The sequence below is a fragment of the Podarcis raffonei genome, chromosome 9, assembly GCF_027172205.1.
Source record: "Podarcis raffonei isolate rPodRaf1 chromosome 9, rPodRaf1.pri, whole genome shotgun sequence".
In the NCBI taxonomy this organism is placed as follows: domain Eukaryota; kingdom Metazoa; phylum Chordata; class Lepidosauria; order Squamata; family Lacertidae; genus Podarcis; species Podarcis raffonei.
In genome coordinates, this window is record NC_070610.1 from 52,318,826 (window position 1) to 52,339,585 (window position 20,760).

General features: G+C 41.2%; 1 protein-coding gene across 4 annotated transcripts in view; it reads left to right on the forward strand.

The window, feature by feature from the left end:
* PRDM5 (PR/SET domain 5) overlaps positions 1 to 20,760 on the forward strand; it is an 87,574-nt gene that overhangs the window by 11,749 nt on the left and 55,065 nt on the right. For 3 of the 4 annotated variants that reach the window (XM_053403511.1, XM_053403515.1, XM_053403514.1), the window contains exons 3-8: positions 1,698 to 1,820; positions 6,936 to 7,134; positions 8,084 to 8,258; positions 11,353 to 11,445; positions 11,743 to 11,864; positions 16,607 to 16,686. In XM_053403511.1, the coding sequence (XP_053259486.1) occupies positions 1,698 to 1,820; positions 6,936 to 7,134; positions 8,084 to 8,258; positions 11,353 to 11,445; positions 11,743 to 11,864; positions 16,607 to 16,686 (792 nt within the window). The remainder of the gene's footprint in view (positions 1 to 1,697; positions 1,821 to 6,935; positions 7,135 to 8,083; positions 8,259 to 11,352; positions 11,446 to 11,742; positions 11,865 to 16,606; positions 16,687 to 20,760) is intronic. The other variant, XM_053403512.1, reaches the window with a different exon arrangement.

The window sequence follows — 20,760 nt, forward strand, 5'->3', positions numbered from 1 at the left end:
CCTAACCTTTTGAAAAGTGTGGTTTCAAAGGAATAATATTTTCTCCCCAGAATTTTTCTGTTTCTGTCCAATGTGAGTACACAATGCTAAAGAAGTATATTATAATATCACTCAGGAACAATGGTCAGTTACAGTCCCTTTTGGCACAACGGTGAACAGTTTGCTAGTTTGTTCTTTTATTTTCCAGGTCCAAGGTCTTAGAGGCTCAAGTTAAAAGATGGAAAAGGAAAATATATATGAAGTATTGAATAGACTGCTTTGGTTAATATTATTAAAGCACGACCTTCCCTCTTCAGAGACCCTGGAAGAGGGTCCATTACTGTTTCGTAATATGAAAACATTTTCTTAAAGGAATTGGGAAAATGCTGCAACCACATATGATGAGGAGCAGTACAAATGTGGGTTTTGAAAGGCAAATGAGGAAGAATGGTTGGAGTTGAAAGTGCTAAGGAGAGCACAGATGTGTTTACCTTTTCCCAACCTATAGCTGTATCTGGGCAGATTGCCAGGGGCTTTAGAATATCTTAAATAATTTTGTCCAGAACATTTCTTCGGGTAGCCCATTGCAATTATTATCTCCAGCGCATCCATTGTTTTTTGAAGGCCTTTTAATAACATTTTTTTAAAAATCTTTGAATATTGTTGATCATAATTTTTAGTCTTTTCTCTGCTGTTTGACAGTGGTTGGTTGGTTTTTAATCTTTTCAGTGCAGCTGTAGCTCTTCTGTTGTGTAAAATGAGATGTGCCTAGCCTTGTTTTACTCTTTTGTTCAGGTTTTGGTGTGAATTTGTATTATTCTTCTACTCCAGAGTTGTTCTTATTCAGCTTATTATCACATAGCCTTTATTATGAGGTGACAAATATAAACAAATAAATAAATAATCCAGCAGTGAGAGTCACTAGTTTATATATTTTTATTGGACTCGGCAGCTCAGCTAAAGAAGTCCTTTATTAAAGTAGACCACAGATGGGGAACCAGAGGCCCTCTAGATGTTATGGGAAGCCAGCTCCCATCAGTTGCAACCAGTATAATGCCCGCCCAGAGGAGTGCATTCCATAATACTATACTGGTGCTAAAATAGTTCACCTCCACCTCACTAGAAACTGACAATAATCAGACTTGTGCCTGTGGGAGTTTTAGTCTGACACCAAGGGGTGGTCAGGTTTCCCTATGCCTGCTGTAGACCAAGATAAAATGGGAGCAGGTATGGGTTCGGAAGTGGGATATGGAAACTATCTAGTTTTGTGCTTTTGACAAAACCAGAAGTGTGGGAAGCAAGCCCTTCCGTAGGTAACTTATAGCACACGTTTTCACCTGTGTTTTTTCCTCGTGTGGACTGTATAAGATGCTTGAATTCTATAGTTAACCTTTTGTGCTGTCTGAATTAGTGAAGGTTGTTGGTTATCCAGTGGGGCTATTTGACATAGGATAGAGCTTATTCATTAATGAATATGAGCCCTGAGAAAAGAAGGCTGTCAATTTGAAGAGAGTTAGCAAAAGAGAAGGGCCAGTTGCTGATGGAGGTACATGGGCCAAGGATGTGAGACATGGTGGATTCCTGGGAAAGTGACAGATTTGCTTCTTCTGCCAGGCAGAGTAAGATAGGCTAGGAGGGTGAAGCCTGGTGATTTACAGTGGAATATTTTAATTGTTCTGCAAAGTTTTAGTTTTGCTTAACGGTTCTTGCCATTGCAGGTGCGTGGGAACAAAGGTGAGGTGCTTTATGTGCTGGATGCCAGCAGTCCAAGGCATTCCAACTGGCTCCGCTTTGTACATGAAGCACCATCCCAGGAACAGAAGAACCTGGCTGCTATTCAGGTAAATTTGGTAACCGCTCATTATCCTTAATCTCCGTAAAGGAGTGCTCATTTATTTATTTAAATAAAGCTTTAGCTTTGACTTGATTCTGCCTTTAGATTGGAGTCTATGAAATTAGAGTAAAAGCTAGGCAAGAATAATTTTACAAATATCCCAAAATCATGCCTTATAGATACAAGCGGTGCTTTTTTCTGGGGGTATGCAGGGGTACACATACCCCTAAACATTTTGTGAATCTTTGTACTTTTGTCCATTTACTGTATTTATTCTTCCCGATTTCAAGTATAAAATGGTGATTTTCTTGAGTCAAAATGAGAGCACCTCTAATCATTTTTTTAAGAAAAAAAGCACTGGATATAAGAAATTAAAAATAGTGGCTAATCATACATCCATATTCAAGCAGATTAGCTTTGTATGCTGTGCCTGAGCTATGGAAATTCTAAAGAACTGTAAAAACTATTTAGAATCTGAAGTCAGTTGAGTGAGTATGCTTTGTTAAGCAGATAAGAATGCTAAGAGTTGTAGGGAGCGTCAACTATCTCCCCACTCCCACCCCGTCCTCAGATGCATGATATACTTTTTGACGCCTCCCCCAGTGGAAGGAAATGGTTAATCAAAGTTTTTGGAATACTGCCAGATTGAATGAGGACTTGTAAGGCCATGTATGACATATAGCTATGAAGTCATTGGCCTTTTGTTGGAAGTTGTAATCAGTGTGACAGCAACAATAAACCTTCAGTCTTTTCTCCTGTCATTCAACTGATCAATGAACATATAAAATTCACAGTGCCTCTCAAAGCTAAATGTGTTTTCTGCTTGCTTTCCTGTACCTTAATCCCGTTTTGAGTAACCTGGTTGAATAAAAAGGCCTGCATTTGCTCCTGTGTTTGCCAATTACATTTTTATACTTTTTTTTAACAATGGTGTCTGCTGGTGACTACTGTATGGCGAAGGCCCCTTAGCTGTTAATGTCAAAACTCTTTATAAACAGGATCACAGCCAACCCTTTCTATTCAAGCACTCTGTTCATTAGCCACCAGACATTCTGGTGGTCTGGACAAGCTCAGCAAACTGGAATAATGAAATGGCAAAGGTTAATGGGAAAAGAGGTATTTACTGTGATGCAGTAGAGTGGTTTAAAGTCATACTTAACAAATGTAATAATGGAAGATTAGTATTTGAGAATCAGTCAACACTGTAATAAATATGGCACAACTGGTCTGCCTCTCAGCCTAAAAGGCAGGCAGGAATTTGGGAGAGGAGGTAAGCCACAAAGAAATCCAAGACAAATGCATCTTATTATAAGAAGACAAGGAGAGTCTTGCTGGCTCAAACCAAAACCCTATCTGGTCCAGGATTCTGTTCTCACATTGGCCAAACACATGACTATGGCAAGCCCATAAGTGGGACATGAGCATAATAGTCCTCTTCTGCTTATGATCCTGCTTGTGATTTTATATATTTACCTATTGCAATATTTACTTATCATAAGGCAAGTTTGAGGTTTTCTGTTCATTTCTTGTGCTGCCCATAAGCAATTATATTAACAAAAAGTTAATACCCAAATACATAGTGTTTGACTTTTATAAGAAAGCAGGACCATCTCCTTGTTTTAGGGGACCCATGGCAGACTGCACTCGCTATATCAGTGGTCGTCCTATATCACCACCATCATTCAAATATACAGACCACATCAAAGTATAAAACCATCAAAGAAGACTAAAACAAACAAGCACAGGTTCCAAAAACAATAAGTTCAACAAACTCAAAAAATGATAAAACCACTCATCTAAATCTAAAAAGCAAAATAATTTCATCGGTTGTAAAATTTGAACCGCCATAAACCTTCAGTGGGCACCTAAACATCATTGTGCCAGGCATCTGTCTGATTTTGAGTGGCTAGTCTGAGAACTGGAGCTACAGGAGTAAAAGCCCAATTTATAGTACAGGCTAAGCACACCCGTCTGCTGGACAGAGATACAGTAGGAGAGATGGTCCCATAGATACCCTGGTTCCAAGTTGTTTGTTGACATGGCAGTCCTGGCAGCAGTAGTGTTGGACACATTACTCTGAGCCACCATTTAAATTTCTAATAATGTAGGGTCATTATGGGAAATTAAAATGGTAGCTGAGCACATGTATTTGAACATAAATCTTCAGCAGTAGTCTTAGAATCTTGGTATGGGGTGAACGAAGGCTAAAACGACACCCGGGGCGGGGCAAACCACCGGCTGTGCATACATTGTGCCACTACGTACGGCGCATGCATGGTGTCACTACATAGGGCGTGTGTGTGGCGTCACTACGTACAGTGCATGTGTGTGACACCACGCATGTGTTGTACATAGTGGTTTGTCGCCGGCGCCGCCCCAGCACCATACGGACGGTGGCGGGATTTTCTGCTCACAGCTCCAGCGGCAGCAGAGGGATCACACCGCCGTCCGTATGGCGCTCGGGCGGTGCCAGCGGCAAACTGCTATGTACAGCGCAGGTGTGGCGTTGCTATGAACAGCGCATGCATGTGACACAGCACATGCGTTGTACGTAGTGGTTTGCTGCCAGCACTGCTCGAACGCTGTATGGACAGTGGCAGGATCCTCTGCTTGCAGCTGCAGCCACGAATGCGGCTGTGGCGGGGCAAGAACCCTACGGGTTGCCTTCTTGTCACCCCTCGAGACATAGCACCCGGGGTGAACTGCCCCCTGCCTCCCCTTGCGACGCCACTGTCTTGGTAATCTTAGAAATTACTCTCTCTCAAACTTTTATCAACTCATGTCCCCCTTCTGGATTTTTGGTGCCTTCTGCCCTTCCCTTCATGCCCTGCTTCTAACAGCAGAGGTATGGATTTGATACAAAGATTGTAACTGAAGCAGTGCTTGGTTTTATAAATGAAGTCATAGTCTTATGAGCCATGCTTTGGTTTGAGTGTGGTTTGGTGTTACCATACACTCTACCCTGCTTCCTTAACCATGGTTTGTTTGAGCTCCCAACCAGAAATGCTCAACAAACTGCAAAAGTTTTGACTCAAGAGCAGCTGGAAAACAAGTCCAGCTTTGGAAAAACTAGCCATGGTTTGTTTGATTGTCTATGGGACAACTTGTGGTTAACTAACAATTTGTTAAAACAAATCATGACTTAGCCTTTGTGTATCAGGGCCTTTGTGTGCCTGGACATATGTTTCCTTGAAACAAGAAAAAGTAAGAGCCAAATCTTTTTACATTAGGAGGGAGGGGGGAATGTCTTATAACTTGATTTATTTTAAGTTTTTATTGTGGTAAATTAAAATTCCCTGGAACATGCAACAGTGCTATAAGAGGAAAAAGTAACTCTTTGATGAAGGCAAGATATCCTGATAGCTATCTGAACTCCACTGTGAAATACACATCTTGAAGAAAATATGTAATTAATTTTCTTCTCCCCATTCCATCACTGATGTAAGAGCAAAAAATGTGTCTGGTCCTTGAACACTGTTGCTTTTGACAAGTTTTTCAAATTAAATTGACTTTTCCATTTCATAAATAAGTCATTTTAATCCATTACAGACCTATCTAAGCTTTAGAAGTAAGATATCCCTTGTTGGCAGTTTCAATGAATCTTAGCATATTGCAAATTAAAAATCATTATCTTGCTGTAGCCTCGCAAAGCTTGTCACAAAATATATGGCTATGCACACCGTAAGCAAGGCTCAATTAACTTTACTGGATGTTGATCAGATAAGAATTATGATTTACGACAGCACTTGGCAGCATTTGCAAGGTAAATGTGATTCTCCTTTTGTTTCCTTTGGAAGAACCCAATGCACTTTGCTCATCTGATAACTGTTGCCCAAGTCTGCATTACCATAAAACCATTGACTGAACCATATGAAAGCAGGCCCATGCAAATGAGAGGTGGGCAGAAGCAAGAGGCTTGCAAATTCCAATAAAGCTATAGAGACAGAGCACAGGGCACACTCCATGTTTTGAGAGGACCCTGGGCAAAGTGTCCTCTCATGGACTTCCTCTTATGTAGATATAGGTCCCATTGGGAATACCTGGCCACAGTGTTGGAAGTAGCAGGAGTAGTCCATGGGGGGCTGGGAACTGGCATTGTAAGCTCTCAGAGTTCCATAGTGCAACTCCATAGCATCCTGAAAAATGTCAGTGGGTGGCTTGCAGACAGTGTCCTGACATCCCAAGGGACCTGCTAGCTGCCTAGGGTGCTGGTGCTGAGCTTGATATACTGCAAAACAAACATCTTTATGTCTTCAAAAGCATGCAAAATTAATAGGTGGGCTTCCACAGGTTACATGATTCCAGCCGTCTGGAAATCAGTTACCAACTGAAATTAGGCACACAACTAGTATTCTGATATTTAGGCAGCAGTTGAAAGCATTTTTGTTTAAGAAGGCTTTTCCTAATATGTAACTCAGGCATTTTATGGACTATTAATTGTACAATTGAATTGCTGTAATGGTTTTATTGCTGCTAGCTCATTGAGTCTACAGGGTTGTTTTTTTTTGTATTTTATCTTACTTTTCCTTCTGTCATACACTGCTCTGGAACCTTTGACTGTGAATTGGTTTATAAGTTTGCAAATAGTAAATAAATAAATAAATAACAAGCTCAATTGTGTCTGAAAGGAAAAGTCAACCTTGTGGTACTTTAAAGACTAACAGATTTACTATGGCACAAACTTTTTAAAAAGTGCAACAAGACTATGTTGTTCCTGCTGGAACTTTTGAGCAATATATTATTTTCAAAACAATGGGTGAGATTCAAGTAAATTGGCTGATCAGAATGAGCTCTAGTCGTGCAGTGGGATTTCCCCCTCTCTCTTCCACATGTATGCCCCCCTCAAAATCTGCTTTAGGGGGCTGGGGAAACCCCCAGAATGGGTTTAGGGCTTGTGGGGGTGCACAGAGGAAGGAGAGGGGAGAAAGTCCTTTTGCACAAGCAGACCTTGTTCAGCTCATGCATACCTGTCTTAACACTACTATGAATTCCACCTTGTATCTGACAAAAATTACTTGTTCTTGTATCCACTCAGAAACTTGTATTTCTTGATGCTTTAAAAAATTAATTTAGCTGTATGCTTTCCTAAAGGGACTGTCCAATCTCTTGCTTTCCCCAACAGGAAGGAGAAAATATTTTCTACTTAGCTGTTGAGGATATTGAAACAGATACAGAACTGCTGATTGGTTACCTTGACAGCGACATGGAAGAAGTAGAGGAAGAAGAGGAGGAAGTAATTACTAACCAGGAAGAAGATGACAGCATCATCAGCAACAATGGTAACAGCAGCCATAAGGAATTGCAACAAACTAGTGAGAAAGGTATGGAATGAAATTAAGCTGAATGGAAATGATGCGCATCTGTTTAAAAGCACACAGTCATTTCTTAATTTAAGAAAACAAGGGGCACCTTTTCTGTATATTTGAGGATTTTGGTAATTTCAGTTTTCTGAACAGTTTACAAATTGCAACTTTTGCAAACTATCAAGACTACTTCAGACTTCGTACCTTTCTGCCTCAATAACTACGAAACAGGATTCTATTCTTAAACATTACTGAAAAAAATCACACCTCTCTATGTGACTCTTTTATAAGATTATTTCAGTTTTAAAATATATATATTTAAGGTGCTTTCTTAAGCGTCTTAGAAGGCACTCACAGCAAAAGACTTATCTTTGTTTAATGAAATAACATAAAACTCCAAAAAAATCAAACAGCAGTACATAAATAAGGACTTTACAGAAGTGATAGAATTTACATAAATGATATAATAAAACAGAGCACCGTCCCTCTCCCCCAAGTTCTTTCTTGTAGGTTGTGTCACCACTAAACCTCTTCCTTGAAAGTTGATCTTTCTGTTGGCTGGAAGGAACATTGCCTCATCTCAGTCACCTCAGCAACACAGCTGTCTTCTCAAAAGTGTTGCCACTTAGGAAACGGAAACTTACAGCCCTTTATAATATAAAGAGCACCAGTTCTCTTTCCAACTGTCTGCAGAATTATTATAGCAATGTATGCTAGAGGGTTACACCAAGACAAAGCGATGCAGAAAAATAAGTTGCACAGAAATGAACAAACATAATTAAATTTCTTTGCTGTTTTCAGATGTCAGCTGAATTAATCATGTTTCTTTCTGCAGTAATATGAACTCACCACAGCTTAGAAAATATTGTGGATCCTCCTTCATTAGAGCATTTTCTTAGAATATAACCTTCCAAACATTTTATACGCAGGAAATGATTTTTCTGAATTTTTTTTCTTCGCTGCGCAGATTCTTTTAGTTGCAAAGAGGACCACGCCTGCCCTAACTGTGAATCCAGTTTTGCCAGCCAGGAAATCCTAGCTGAACACCTTCAGACGTTGCACCAAAAACCCAGTGAGGAAAAGGAATTCAAATGTAGGAATTGTGGGAAGAAATTCCCAGTTAAGCAAGCTCTGCAGAGGCAGTAAGTCTAAAACATCATAAACTATGATTCCATGTCGCTCAGATCATTAACTTGAATTTCTCTTCTTTAGGGATGGATGAATTGCAAAGTTAGCAAACATTTTTAGGCTACTTTAAAATGTACATTTTTGAACGCACACTGAAAACATCTTATACCTGGAATATGACAGAAGTTGTGTGCAGACAGATGCACTGCAACAGGTATACTTCTCAGAGAAGTCAGGATTGGCTTTGACTTCCTGCTGAATGTTCCCTCAGTGAGCAACCTGGGTTTGTCCTGTGTTGTCTATGAAACGGAAGGTTTAGAGGAGAGGTTTTCTTCTGGGTAGGCTTTCATGTTAGTCTCCAAGCATTCCTTCCAAGTACCACAGCCCATGTTGGCTGTTTTGCTGAACATTTTGGACAGGCATAGGCAAACGTCGGCCCTCCAGATGTTTGGGACTACAATTCCCATCACCCCTAGCTAACAGGACCAGGGTCAGGGATGATGGGAACTGTAGTCCCAAACATCTGGGGGGTCGGAGTTTGCCTGCGTCTCATTTTGGATAATGCAACAAGCTTGGGGAACATCATCATAGCTATGAATGTATGGGTTCTGTATGGGTTGGGTGGAGCCATCTTCCTGACAATGACATCACTGCTGCTAACCTGGAGGCAGATGGGGTGGGACAGAGAGACTGCAAAGTTGGGGTCACCAACTAGAGAGTGGTGGCCCCGCCAGTGTCTCTACACAGTCCCAACCTTGCCACCACCTTGACTCTTGAAGACCTGGTCCAGGTAAGAACAGCAAAGCCAGTAAAGGTAAAGGTAAAGGTAAAGGACTCCTGGATGGTTAAGTCCAAGTTTTGGGAGAGCATCTGTGTCCCACCACAAACTCCACTACTAGTTCACCTTCACCTTTCCTTCCAATGTTCTCTAATATTGTGGGTGCTGTAGACTTAGCTCCACAACCTCTTTGAATGCAGCATGGAATCAAGACAACTCCACTGAAAGCACAGCACATCGATTGCGCTAAATTGTATAAACCCAAATAAGCCCAAATAAGTTATGAACACTCATAAGGACTCATAAGAATTGGCACCTCAGATAAGTTTCAGCTGTAATTATTTCTCCCCAAAATGCAAAAAAACAAACAAACCCCATGATGTCACATAATATTTATTGTACATAGAAATCGCATATGACCAAAGCTTGATAGATCAGTTGGTAGAGCATGAGACTCTTAATATCAAGGTGGTGGGTTTGAGTCTCACATTGAACAAAGGATTCCTGCATCGCAGGGGGTTGGACTAGATGACCTTCACAGTCCCTCCAATTCTGTGAAAACAGAAGAGAACATTTAAAATTGAATTAATAGCAAATAAAATCACATAACCAGAAGATCAAACTTGCAGCCTATTTGTAACATATTAAAATGAGAAAAGATACTATGTTTTAAAGGTATACATGAAGCAGCTATAGGTAGACAATTTGTGAGAGGTTATTAAGTCTGACCTCAATAGAGAGATACATTTTGTTTCTCTTCAGGGGATTCAGCATGTGAAAATATTCCATATTTTAATTGTGTATTTTGTTTTTGAAAAAGCAACCCTGGGAATGTGTTTGAAGTGCAGAGGAAAATTTCTTAAGTAAATATTGTACATTGGAGCAGCAGCAGACCTCTGGAAAGTATACAGGGCGTACAAAACACAGTTCCTCTTTCCAGCAGAAATGGAACATTTTCTCCCCCATTGATTTGCATTCTGAGACACAATCTTTGTAAAAGGCAACCATTTAAATAAAATGGGCATGGTTTCCCAACAAGGCAGGAATTTTAGAAGTTTTCTATATAATGGTGTGTATTATAAACAATGTATATGTAAGTAGATCACTGGAATGCAGTGGATCTATAGAGATCCATTGTGAATCAGTTGTTCTGGATGTGTTAACGTTTGTGGAAGGGGAAAAGAATGAAGGGTTTTCAAAGGTTTATGTTGTAGCTGTTAATCCCAACATGTTTCAGAAATAGTTTTCCTTCTTCAGGGGCATTTTGTTTGGTCAGAATACCACAGAAAAATACTATTGCATTCTGCAGCCTTGAAAATATGGAAACCACCCAAAAAAACCACAATATTTTTTTTTGACTGGGCTGATGGGAGTTGTAGTCCAAAATAGATTTTGCTGATCCAGCCCTAAAACTTGATTGTTGATTTGTGTTGTGATCGTGGTCTCCCCTTCAAGACACCTAGTATATTAAAAACAACAACAAAAAGTATATATATAATTTAACTATAAACTTTGTAAATAAGATTACAGTGGTACTTCAGGTTAAGAACTTTATTCGTTCTGGAGGTCCGTTCTTAACCTGAAACTGTTCGTAACCTGAGGTACCACTTTAGCTAATAGGGCCTCCCGCTGCTGCTGCTGCCACCACTGCATGATTTCTGTTCTCATCCTGAAGCAAAGTTCTTAACCCAAGGTACTATTTCTGGGTTAGCAGGTCTGTAACCTGAAGCGTCTGTATCCTGGGGTACCACTGTACTCAATTTAAATAGCATACATTGTTGCATTAAGATGGCTAAACCACAAATTAAGTGGCTCGTCGTAATATTCTTAATTTCCTTCAATAATTCATATATAGTGGTACCTCGGTTTAAGAACAGTCCTGTTTATGAACAGTTCAGTTTATAAACTCTGCAAAACCGGAAGTAGTGTTCCGGTCTGTGAACTTTACCTTGGTCTACAAATGAAAACTGAATGTTGGAAGGGCACCGGCGGCGGGAGACCTCATTAAGGAAAGCGCACCTCGGTTTAAGAATGGATTCGGTTTAAGAACAGACTTCAGGAACGGATTAAGTTCATTAACCAAGGTACCACTGTGTGTGTATGTATGTTTGTATGTATACATACATACACATACACACACACATTTCCCCCTTGAACAAATATCCCAGGATGTGTGGGAAGCCAGTCAATCCCTGAAATCTAATTGACCTTGGAATGTTTGACTTCTGTTTTATTTTGGAAAACAAACAAACATAGCATAAATGTGGATGGCATCAAACGCCCACACAATTTAAGCAAATTCATTTATTTTCTTTTGTCTTTCCTGACAGTGTTCTCCAGTGCACAGAGAATGTCAACCCGGGAGATCGTTCGAGAAGTTTTCAGTGTTCTGTTTGCAACACATCCTTCAGCTCAGAATTGAGGTTCCATGTCAGAATTACTGGACTGCTCTCATCCTGCTGCTGACCTCCCTTTTGCATGCTTGCTTGCTTTTCAAGTTCCTTAGTTGTTTTCTGAACCCTAACTGTGCAAGACGAGAAATGCTTTCATGCCTACCTGCAGTAGGTTATGCATGAAGTGACCCCAGAAGTCTTCTGCGCAGCATGTGTTAAGCGCACTCAAAATGCCTGCTGAGAGGCTGATTCTTTTTGGAGAGGGGGGAAGTATCTTATTTCTTGATGTATTATTTTTTCCCCACTCTCCCAACTCTCCAACATCAGCTACGAGCAACACAAAGAAGCATGCCGAGGTGACGCCAGGTTCGTTTGCAAGGCTGACAGCTGCGGGAAGAGGTTCAAGAGCAAGGATGCTCTGAAAAAACACAAGGAAAATGTGCACACTGGTAAGCATAAAATGTTGAAATCACCAGTGTTTAGGGAATCACTTCCCAGTGTTGAGGTTTCCTGAGCTGAATCTGGATTCAAGAAAATGTTGGCCTATCTGTGGCTATTACCGTATTTTTCGCCCTATAGGACACACTTTTCCCCCTCCAAAAATGAAGGGGAAATGTGTGTGTGTCCTATGGGGTGAATGCAGGCTTTTGCTGAAGCCTGGAGAGTGAGAGGGTTGGTGCACACCGATCCCTCTCACTCTCCAGGCTTCAGGAAGCTATCCGCAAGCCTGCGGAGCACGGCAGGAACTCCCGCGGGCTCCGAAGGCTTGCAGATAGCTGCCTGCAGCCCGAAGCCCGGGGAGCACGGCACTGTGCACCCCGGGCTTAGGGCAGCTATCCGCAAGCCTGCAGAGCCTGGCGGGAGTTCCCGCCGGGCCCTGCAGGCTTGCGGATAGCTGCCCTAAGCCCGGGGTGCGCAGCGGGCTACAGCGCCGCGCTCCCCGGGTTTCGGGTAGCAGCAAGCTCCGGGAGCGATGGCGAGGTTGAGCGCAACCTCGCCATCACTCCCGCACCCGTTCTGGGGGCTGGGGTCGGGGGAAGCTTGGGCTTCCCCCTCCCCCAGCCCCGCAAGCTCCAGGAGCGATGGCGAGGTTTTAGCCGAGGCTAAAAACGAAGCCAAGACAGCAAGCGGGATCTATCCCGCTCACTGTCATGGCTTCTTTGCTCTTTGGGGCTCGGGGGGGAAATAAATTCCCCCCCTTTATTCCCCCCCAAAATAAGTGCGCCCTATGGTGCGAAAAATACGGTAACTGGGAAAACCAAAGTGTTCAGAGGAAGAGAATGAGAGCCCCATGTTCAGAAGCAGAACACTTGAGTGCTAGTTTGTGGAAAGAAACACAAGCACATGTTTTATCACTATCATCTGGGCTGGTGTCAGGCCGGAGTACCCTTCTCAGAGGCAGTATGCTGGGATTTACAATTGGGGAGTACACTGTTGCATTCAGATCCTGCTTGTGGGCTTTCCATTGGCATCTGATTGGCCACTGTGAGAACAGGATGTTGGCCAAAGATGGACCTTTGGCCTGATCTAGGAGGGCTCTTCTCATGTTCTTGGGTAGCTTCATCATCGCAGGATGGCCAGAACTGATGTCCATGCCAGTTTGGTCCTTCCTGCTATTCCCCTGGCTGTGTGCTGGGCTTACCTGAGTGGCAGTGACTGGGTGCGGGAATTTTAACATGATGAGCAGTTTTCACAGATCCAGCCACTGCTGCCAGGTGAGCCTGTAGCCTGTGAGACACTGACTGGCCAAGTTCACAGATGACCATTCACCTCCCCCCCAACCCCTCTGACAATTATTGTGGGCTTCCTAAGAACAACTGGTTTGTTATTGTTGGAGACAGAGTGCTGGACTAGGTGAAACTGGATATCCTTATGTGCTTCCGTTTTGAAACTGTTGGACAGACATGGTTCAGAGCATTACAAGGTTACACTTTTGTACGCTACCTGGAGTGCCCAGGGGAGGGCTAATGATCCTTCACTACATTTGAGTCTCCATGCTTTAAATCAAACTGTGACTTGAAAGGGGCAGCCTCCCTAATCTGTAGTGTAATATTGGACCATAGTATGGGAAATTATGGGAGTTTAAAGCAGATGCGGCAGGCACAGTTAAGAGGCTCACAGTTGGGACACTGTCTGGCAAAGTCACCCTTTAAATACGGTATCTGCACACCTAGAGGAAGCCTCCCTTAAAATCATCTTCCACTGGTATTGGACACCAATAAGACTAGCTAAAATAAACCACAGGCTGTCTTTCCTTCTGTACTGGAAAGGGTGTTGGAAGCCTGGGTATTATATGCATGTATGAGGGATGTGCATTAATTGTTCAAAAATTCTAGATCAATGTTTTCACAGTTGTTTCTATTATTATTTCTAAACAACCATTGCAGACTAATCAAGTCTTGGCACTCCTCATACTGGACCTTACCTCAAGTTGTGCTAAGGGTAATAAAAAATTAATTGGTTTTCTTCTTACTGTGGATTTTTGAGGGAGTTTTTAAAAAGTTTCATCAGGAAACTTGCACATTTGACTTTTCCAGCATTGTAAAGATGGCCACTGTTCTGCTTTTAAGACATAGAACAGACATGTAATGTTGGCAGTGGCTCACAGATTAGCCTGAAGCATAATTGGGATGAGGGGAAACTTTTCTTGGTATTAGTTAATTATGTTAAAGGGCAGAGGAAAACATGTATTACAGATTCAAATCAGAAGAGGTTTTGGTGTGTTTTCAATTTATTTATGACAGGAAAATCTAAGAGATACGTGTAAACTTCAAGAAACTAATGGAATTGGAAACCTTGTTTTCTGCACATGTCTGAACCTCCAAAAGAAGCCACTAGCCCTTACTTGGCTTGTAGAACTTTGCAGGGAGAAAATACAATAGTGACACAAATGGTAGTTTAGCACCAGAACCTGGGACAGTAGCACTGTTGGAGCTGGAGGCAAGACTGAGGCCCCATCTTTTTGAGAATTCTAAGGAAAAACCATCTTCCGCAGAAACTGCTGCTTGCCTTCTATCACTGTGCCATTGAGAGCGTGCTCACTTATGGCTTATGTGTGTGGTACGGAAGCTGTACTACTCAGGACAGGATGGGGTTGTGCAGAGTTGTTAAGGCAGCAGAGAGCATTGTTGGCTGCCCACTCTCCACCTTAGAGCAGATTTATGCCACAAGATGCCATAGGAAGGCACTGGACATAGTAAAAGATCCATCGCATCCTGGTCACTGTCTCTTTGAGCTCCTGCCATCGGGACGGAGATACAGGACGATGAAGACAAGAACGAGCCGTCTTAAGAACAGCTTCTTCTCCAGAGCGATCTCGGCCCTGAATGGGAAGCCTGGACTTTGAAAGTCATCTAATCTTCCTTGCTGTACTATACTGTATTGTTTAATTAGTGTTTTTATGGAGCAGTCAAGTAATTTCGTTGTCCCCGAAGGGGGCAATGACAATAAAGATATTATTATTATTATTATTATTATTATTATTATTATTATTATATCTGCTCTGCATGTTTAAAGGGGTATCATACCACTTTAAACACTCATGGCTTCTGCCAAAGAATCGTAAGAACAGCAGTTTGTCAAGGGTGCTGAGAGTTGTTAAGAGACACCTATCTCCCTGACAGAGCTACAGGTCTCAGAGTGGCTTAATAGTTAGACCCTCATCCCAGGGAACTCTGGTAATTGCAGAGGGCCTTCTCGGTAGTGGCACCAGCCCTGTGGAATGCCCTCCCATAAGATGTCAAGGAAATAAACAACTATCTGACTTTTAGAAGACATCTGAAGGCAGCCCTGTTTAGGGAAGTTTTTAATGTTCAAAGTTTTATTCTGTTTTTAATGTTCTGTTGAAAGCCACCCAGAGTGGCTGGGGAAACCCAGCCAGACGGGCGGGGTAGAAATAATAATAATAATAATAATAATAATAATAATAATAATTATTATTATTATTATAGCTATCGGAAGGAAATAGGGGTCTCCTAACAACTCTCAGCATCCCTAACTAACTAACCATGACTATTTCAAGTGGTATGATTCATATTTAAATGGTGTGAATGTGGCAAAAAATATATATATGATATGGCTGCCTACCATAAATGAAGCGGATAATCCAGAGTGTTGCTCCAGTGCTGGTCTGAAACTTGTTGAAGGCTGAAATACCTCTACAGGACACATCTGTTCCAGAGTGTAACTTTGATTAAAGAGGTCACCCTCTTTTTCTTGACTGAACTTAGGTCAAGCTGGTATGTCTTCTGCCACCTCTGGTGGCAAAGGTACAATGCCGAGAGCTGAGGGAGTTTCTGGGGAGAAGTTGGCAAGGAAACATTTTCCATTTCATTTCACTCTTAATTTGTGTACCACCTTTCCATATTACTATAAACAAGGCAGTTTGCAAGCTGAAGAAACAATGAAATAGACAGCAAATATCACAAATATGATCCAATACAAAAAAGTCACAATAAAAACATAACTTTAAAATAAACATTACTGGGAGCAGGGGTAGAGAAAGCACAGTACATTTTTATTCATCTTCTGTGGAGATGCCTGCAAGAACCACAGTACCTGTCTGAAGTCTGAAATGGTTTTCAGTTTATTGGCCCTCATCCAGTCTATTACTGACTCTGGACACTGTTTCAACTCTTCCACAGCATTGCCTGAATTCACTGCGACTCATTTAAGCCTATGGGACAAAATCATTGTAAACTATGGACTATGGCTGCCTTCACTAACCTGGTTCCCTTCAGGTGTTTGGGAGTTGTAGTCTAAAACATTTGGAGGGCACAAGATTGGTGAAAGCTAAACTATGGATTTATTCCTCATAATTGCTTATTGTAAACACAGCACTTTTAGAAAATAATCAGTAATTGATAACTCTTGTTGCATTCTGAACTGGAGGCTAATAAATGGATATGTTCTCGTTGATTATATTAGGTGATATAATATAATTGGATTGCTTTATTTATTTATTTTTTAAGCAGCCAAAACTTTCTTGGAGCTACATTCCACAGGCAAAAACTTCTGTAGGGCACCCACAGAGCTGTCCTGTAACATAATACATTTGAGGTGGGGTAAAAGTGTAAAATTCTTGTGTCCATCAAATGGCCTGTGAAAAATGGCACAGGCAGTGAAAACATTTGGCCTCTTCCTTTGTACTTCTTTATTAAAGCTGTTGGTGGTATTTTTGTTTCTGGCTTAGGAAACTCTAGGAAGAGGCTGATGTGCTCAGTGTGCAATAAGAGGTGTTCTTCAGCAACAAATCTTCAAGAGCATCGAAAGGTCAGTAAAATGAAGGCTGACCCCCAGCAGGTTGTGACTCTGCCGAGGTAGAAGGCCATAGAGTAGGGTCGCTAGAGAGCTGCTGAAATTCAGACTATCGTTTTTCTCATGTTCACAAAGACAGTAGTCTGCTTAGATCCTGAGATTTTTATTTTCACAACCACACAGTAAATGAAAAGAAAATGATCTTTTGTTTCTCTTCTTTTCTTTCGTTTGCTGTGATCAGTACTTTATCTTTCTGTTACGCTTTCACTTTTCAGTCAAATTCCATGTAGAACACTGAATATATTCTGAACCCATTAAACTTATAACAACCTAAAAGAATAATTGGATAACTGGCAAATCCACATAAGGAATTAATTTCTTTTAACAGAAGCCCACTGCATATTGTTTGTACTGCTAAAGACTACTAATGCTAAGAGTCAAAGCAGCAAGTAGCGTGCAACAAAAATAATCAGGATTTAAAAGAAAAGAAAAGAAAAGAAAAGCTTACTGCTCTAACCTTTACAAATTATGGAAATGAAGCAAAAAGGTATCTCTGCAAATAGATATCTGTTTACCTGGTATGCAAAATGCACTTTGCTTCTGCTTGTGACAGATTGAGGGGACACAATAGCCCTGATCCTGCAAATCTTGTTCAAAATACCTCTGGCATTTTCAGATTTTTCTAGTTATCAGCCACACATTTGCAAGCCAATCAGGTACTCTTAATTGTTAGAAACAGATTTTTAAAATGAAAAGTGACCTTCTCAACTTTTTTGTCTAATACCAAATTCTGCGCTTATACTGTATAAATATTTTCTATTCGAAAAGTGCATCTAAACTGTTTTTAGTTGACCTAAACTAAATCACATTTTGGGGGCATCCTTTTATGTGTAGAAGAACTTGCAGTTGTTGCAACTTCGGGACACTGAAGACACAAAGACATTTGCTGAAAATTCATAGGGCAATTTAATTGCATTAATAAGCACCCTTTAACTGCGTTAATAAACCTGCCTGAATTTCACTTCAGTTTGCTTGGGTTTTTGTCAGGTTTCTACTGCTGCCTGCCCTTATTCTTTGCCAGTGTTATTGATTGCCAGACTTTATACCTTGTTTTGCAGCAACACCAAGTCATAGGACCTAATTATAAGAATCCCAGCAGCAGCATAAATAACCAGTCTCTCTGCAACTCAGCAATGTTGCCTCCATGCTTACTCCAAGCCACTGTATGCTAGTACCATATAAAGGGTTTTTTGGGGGGGCCAGGGGAGATTTTGGGTATCTTTTATTTACGTAAAAATAGCTTTAGTGAGAGTTTTGAGGGTTTATGTGGCAAATAAGGCTCAGCTGGTAAGACAGATTCTATTATTTAAGCTGCATTTATTACAGCACGATACTGGAAAGAGAGATGAAAATCTTCTGTAGATTTTCTTTTAAAAACTCTTTAAAAATATATTGTTTGCATTAATCTTCTTCTGACCTTTTAGCTGAAGACAGTCTTCAGAAAGGAATGTTTGAAGATTTTTTACTTTGTGTCTAGCTGAGTGTCACATCGGGGGTAGGAGCTCATTGCTCGTAAAACCTGGTTTAAGATCTGGTCTTATAAGAAGAAAGGTGGTTGTGTTTCCCTCTTTATTTTACAAATATCCCAGAAAGCTGTACAAAAAGCCATAAACTGGAAAATCATCCCTTTGAGCTGTACAATTAAGTTCTACTTAAAGCCATGGCATTGAGATTATGTAGTGAACCAGCTGCATCAATGGCCACATAGGGTTCCACCATTGTAGGCATTTGTTGCTGGGAGAATCATGCCAAATACAGACTGTATGCCTGAACAAGTTCACCTAAATGCAGGTCTGCATCAGCATACAGAAAGTCCACTTCATTTTGTGGCAGCTGCCTTTCACAACTAGCTTGTTCTTTGGGGTGGTGGTATCCGTTACAGTTTAACCACATTTGGTTCATGCTAATTCAGATGTACCTGTGAAAGGTGTGGCAGTCTGGACAGGCCTTTAGGCCTGTTGTTTTGCCTGGCTGAAGATCAAGTACGACATAGTGGCAAACAAGATTCAATACTCCACTAAGTTATTATAAAATTTAGCGATCTTAGGCATATGAAACAAGGACTGGCCTTATCATTGGGCCATCTAGCCCAGTCTTTTTCAACCTTGGATCCCTGATGTTAGATTACAACTCACATTATGCCTAACCATTGGCTAAACTGGCTGGAGATGATGGGAGTTGTAGTCTGATCTAGCCAATGCTACAGTCTTAGGTAACCTTTGACCCTCCAAATGTTGTTGGACTACAATGCACATTATCCCTGGTATTGGCTGCAGTGGCGTAGCGTGGGTTGTCAGCACCCGGGGCAAGGCAAGTAATTTGCGCCCCTGCCAGGTAGGGGCAGAGAGCTGTGAGTGCGAGCGCCCCCCCCCAGATGTTGCGCCCGATGCGGCTGGTCCCCCCTGCACCCCCACGCTACGCCACTGATTGGCTGGGACTGATGGGAATTGAGAGTCCAACAGTATCTGGAGCTCCAAAGCCAGCCCTGCAATATGATCTACTTAGACTAGCAACAGAAGTCTTCAAGGTCTCAGGCACAGTTGTGCCAGCCCTTCTGACTAGGATCCTTTTAATTGGTTTAGGACTTTGGTTGTACAAAGCATGTGCCCTACCACTGTATTAATGGCCTCCTGTGACTTGAAAACAAAATGCCAACTGAAAACATCCCTTAAAATTCAGACCTATGAGGATTCTTTTGTTTCCAGCGCAGACTCTAGTTTACCTGTATACTAATTTACCCGTCCTTCACATTTTTAATATTATCTCTAAGCAGTTTGTTTAATAGCTACCTTCAATGGCAAAAAACTGATCCAAATCCAGGAACAGTTTTTGGAGGGTAGTGATACAGAATGAGAAATCTCTTTCACAGACATATATTTGTGAAGTTAATTCCTGCATAAAGCTTAGAACTAGCCAGCTATTTCGAATTGTCTTAAAAGTTTGAAAGGTCAGATCACATTGCTTGGATTAGTGAATCTCTTTAGGGGCTTATAGTATTAGTTGAGTTCTAAGGAAAAACAATCAGGCAGATTTATGGACTGTAAGTCAAAGTCTGTCAGGAATTACCCAATCTAAGGGGTATCCCTAAACATTGCTATGCAAGTATTTCAGAGAGTGTTACTTGTTCTGTAATTATTCTTTCCTCTTGATTTTCTTCCAACTGTTTTTGGGTTGATTTTCATGTTGCTGCTGCACACATAAGGTTTTTTTTGGTTTGGGGTTTTTTGAAGGCCAAAGGACATCTTTCTACTCACCAAACCAGTAGATTAAAGGACAAACCAGGTGTGATGGCAGCAGCTTTTAATGTGTCTGCCTCCTTTGCCTAAAGAGCAAGGGGGAATCCTACCTCAACAATAAAAAAGCACATAGGAAAGAGGTCCTGAACCCTGATGCTCTGGGCACCTTTTGCAGTTCCCTGGTTAAATTTGTACCCCATTATTTCTCCCAACAGAGCCCAGGTCAGCAAACAGCAAAATATTTAAACATAATTGATGTTTTGTGTTCTATTTTCCTCTTTGAGGAGATTAGAAATTTCCACATCTACTTTAGATAACCCACAGTTTCCTATTATGTCCAAATCCTAACTCTGGCTAACATAGTTAAGATTAACCACAGTTTGGGTTTGGATATTACAACAAGTAGTGGTTAATCTAAAATGGAAGCAAAAGTATCTGAATTTACCACTGTAGCTGCACCCAGAGGAGGAGGGGGATTTTGCTGTAGCTCATTCTCAATGTACAAGCCTACATTTTTGAGAAATTAAAAATAATCCTGTATCGAGGCATGATGCTGTACCCAGATTATGACACCATGCAAAATTTATGGTGCTGTAACTTTCCTTCTGACCCCAGTCCCAACACAGAGGTGGGAATTTGGAGCAGACTCTTGATTATATTAAACATTGGGCATTTGATGGGTTTCAAGTTCCACAAAGATCTATCTGGAACAAATAATTAAATGGAAAAAAAGCTTTTCATATAAATATCAAAACCACATAAAAATTATGTCTGCAGCAACATTTGGAATTAC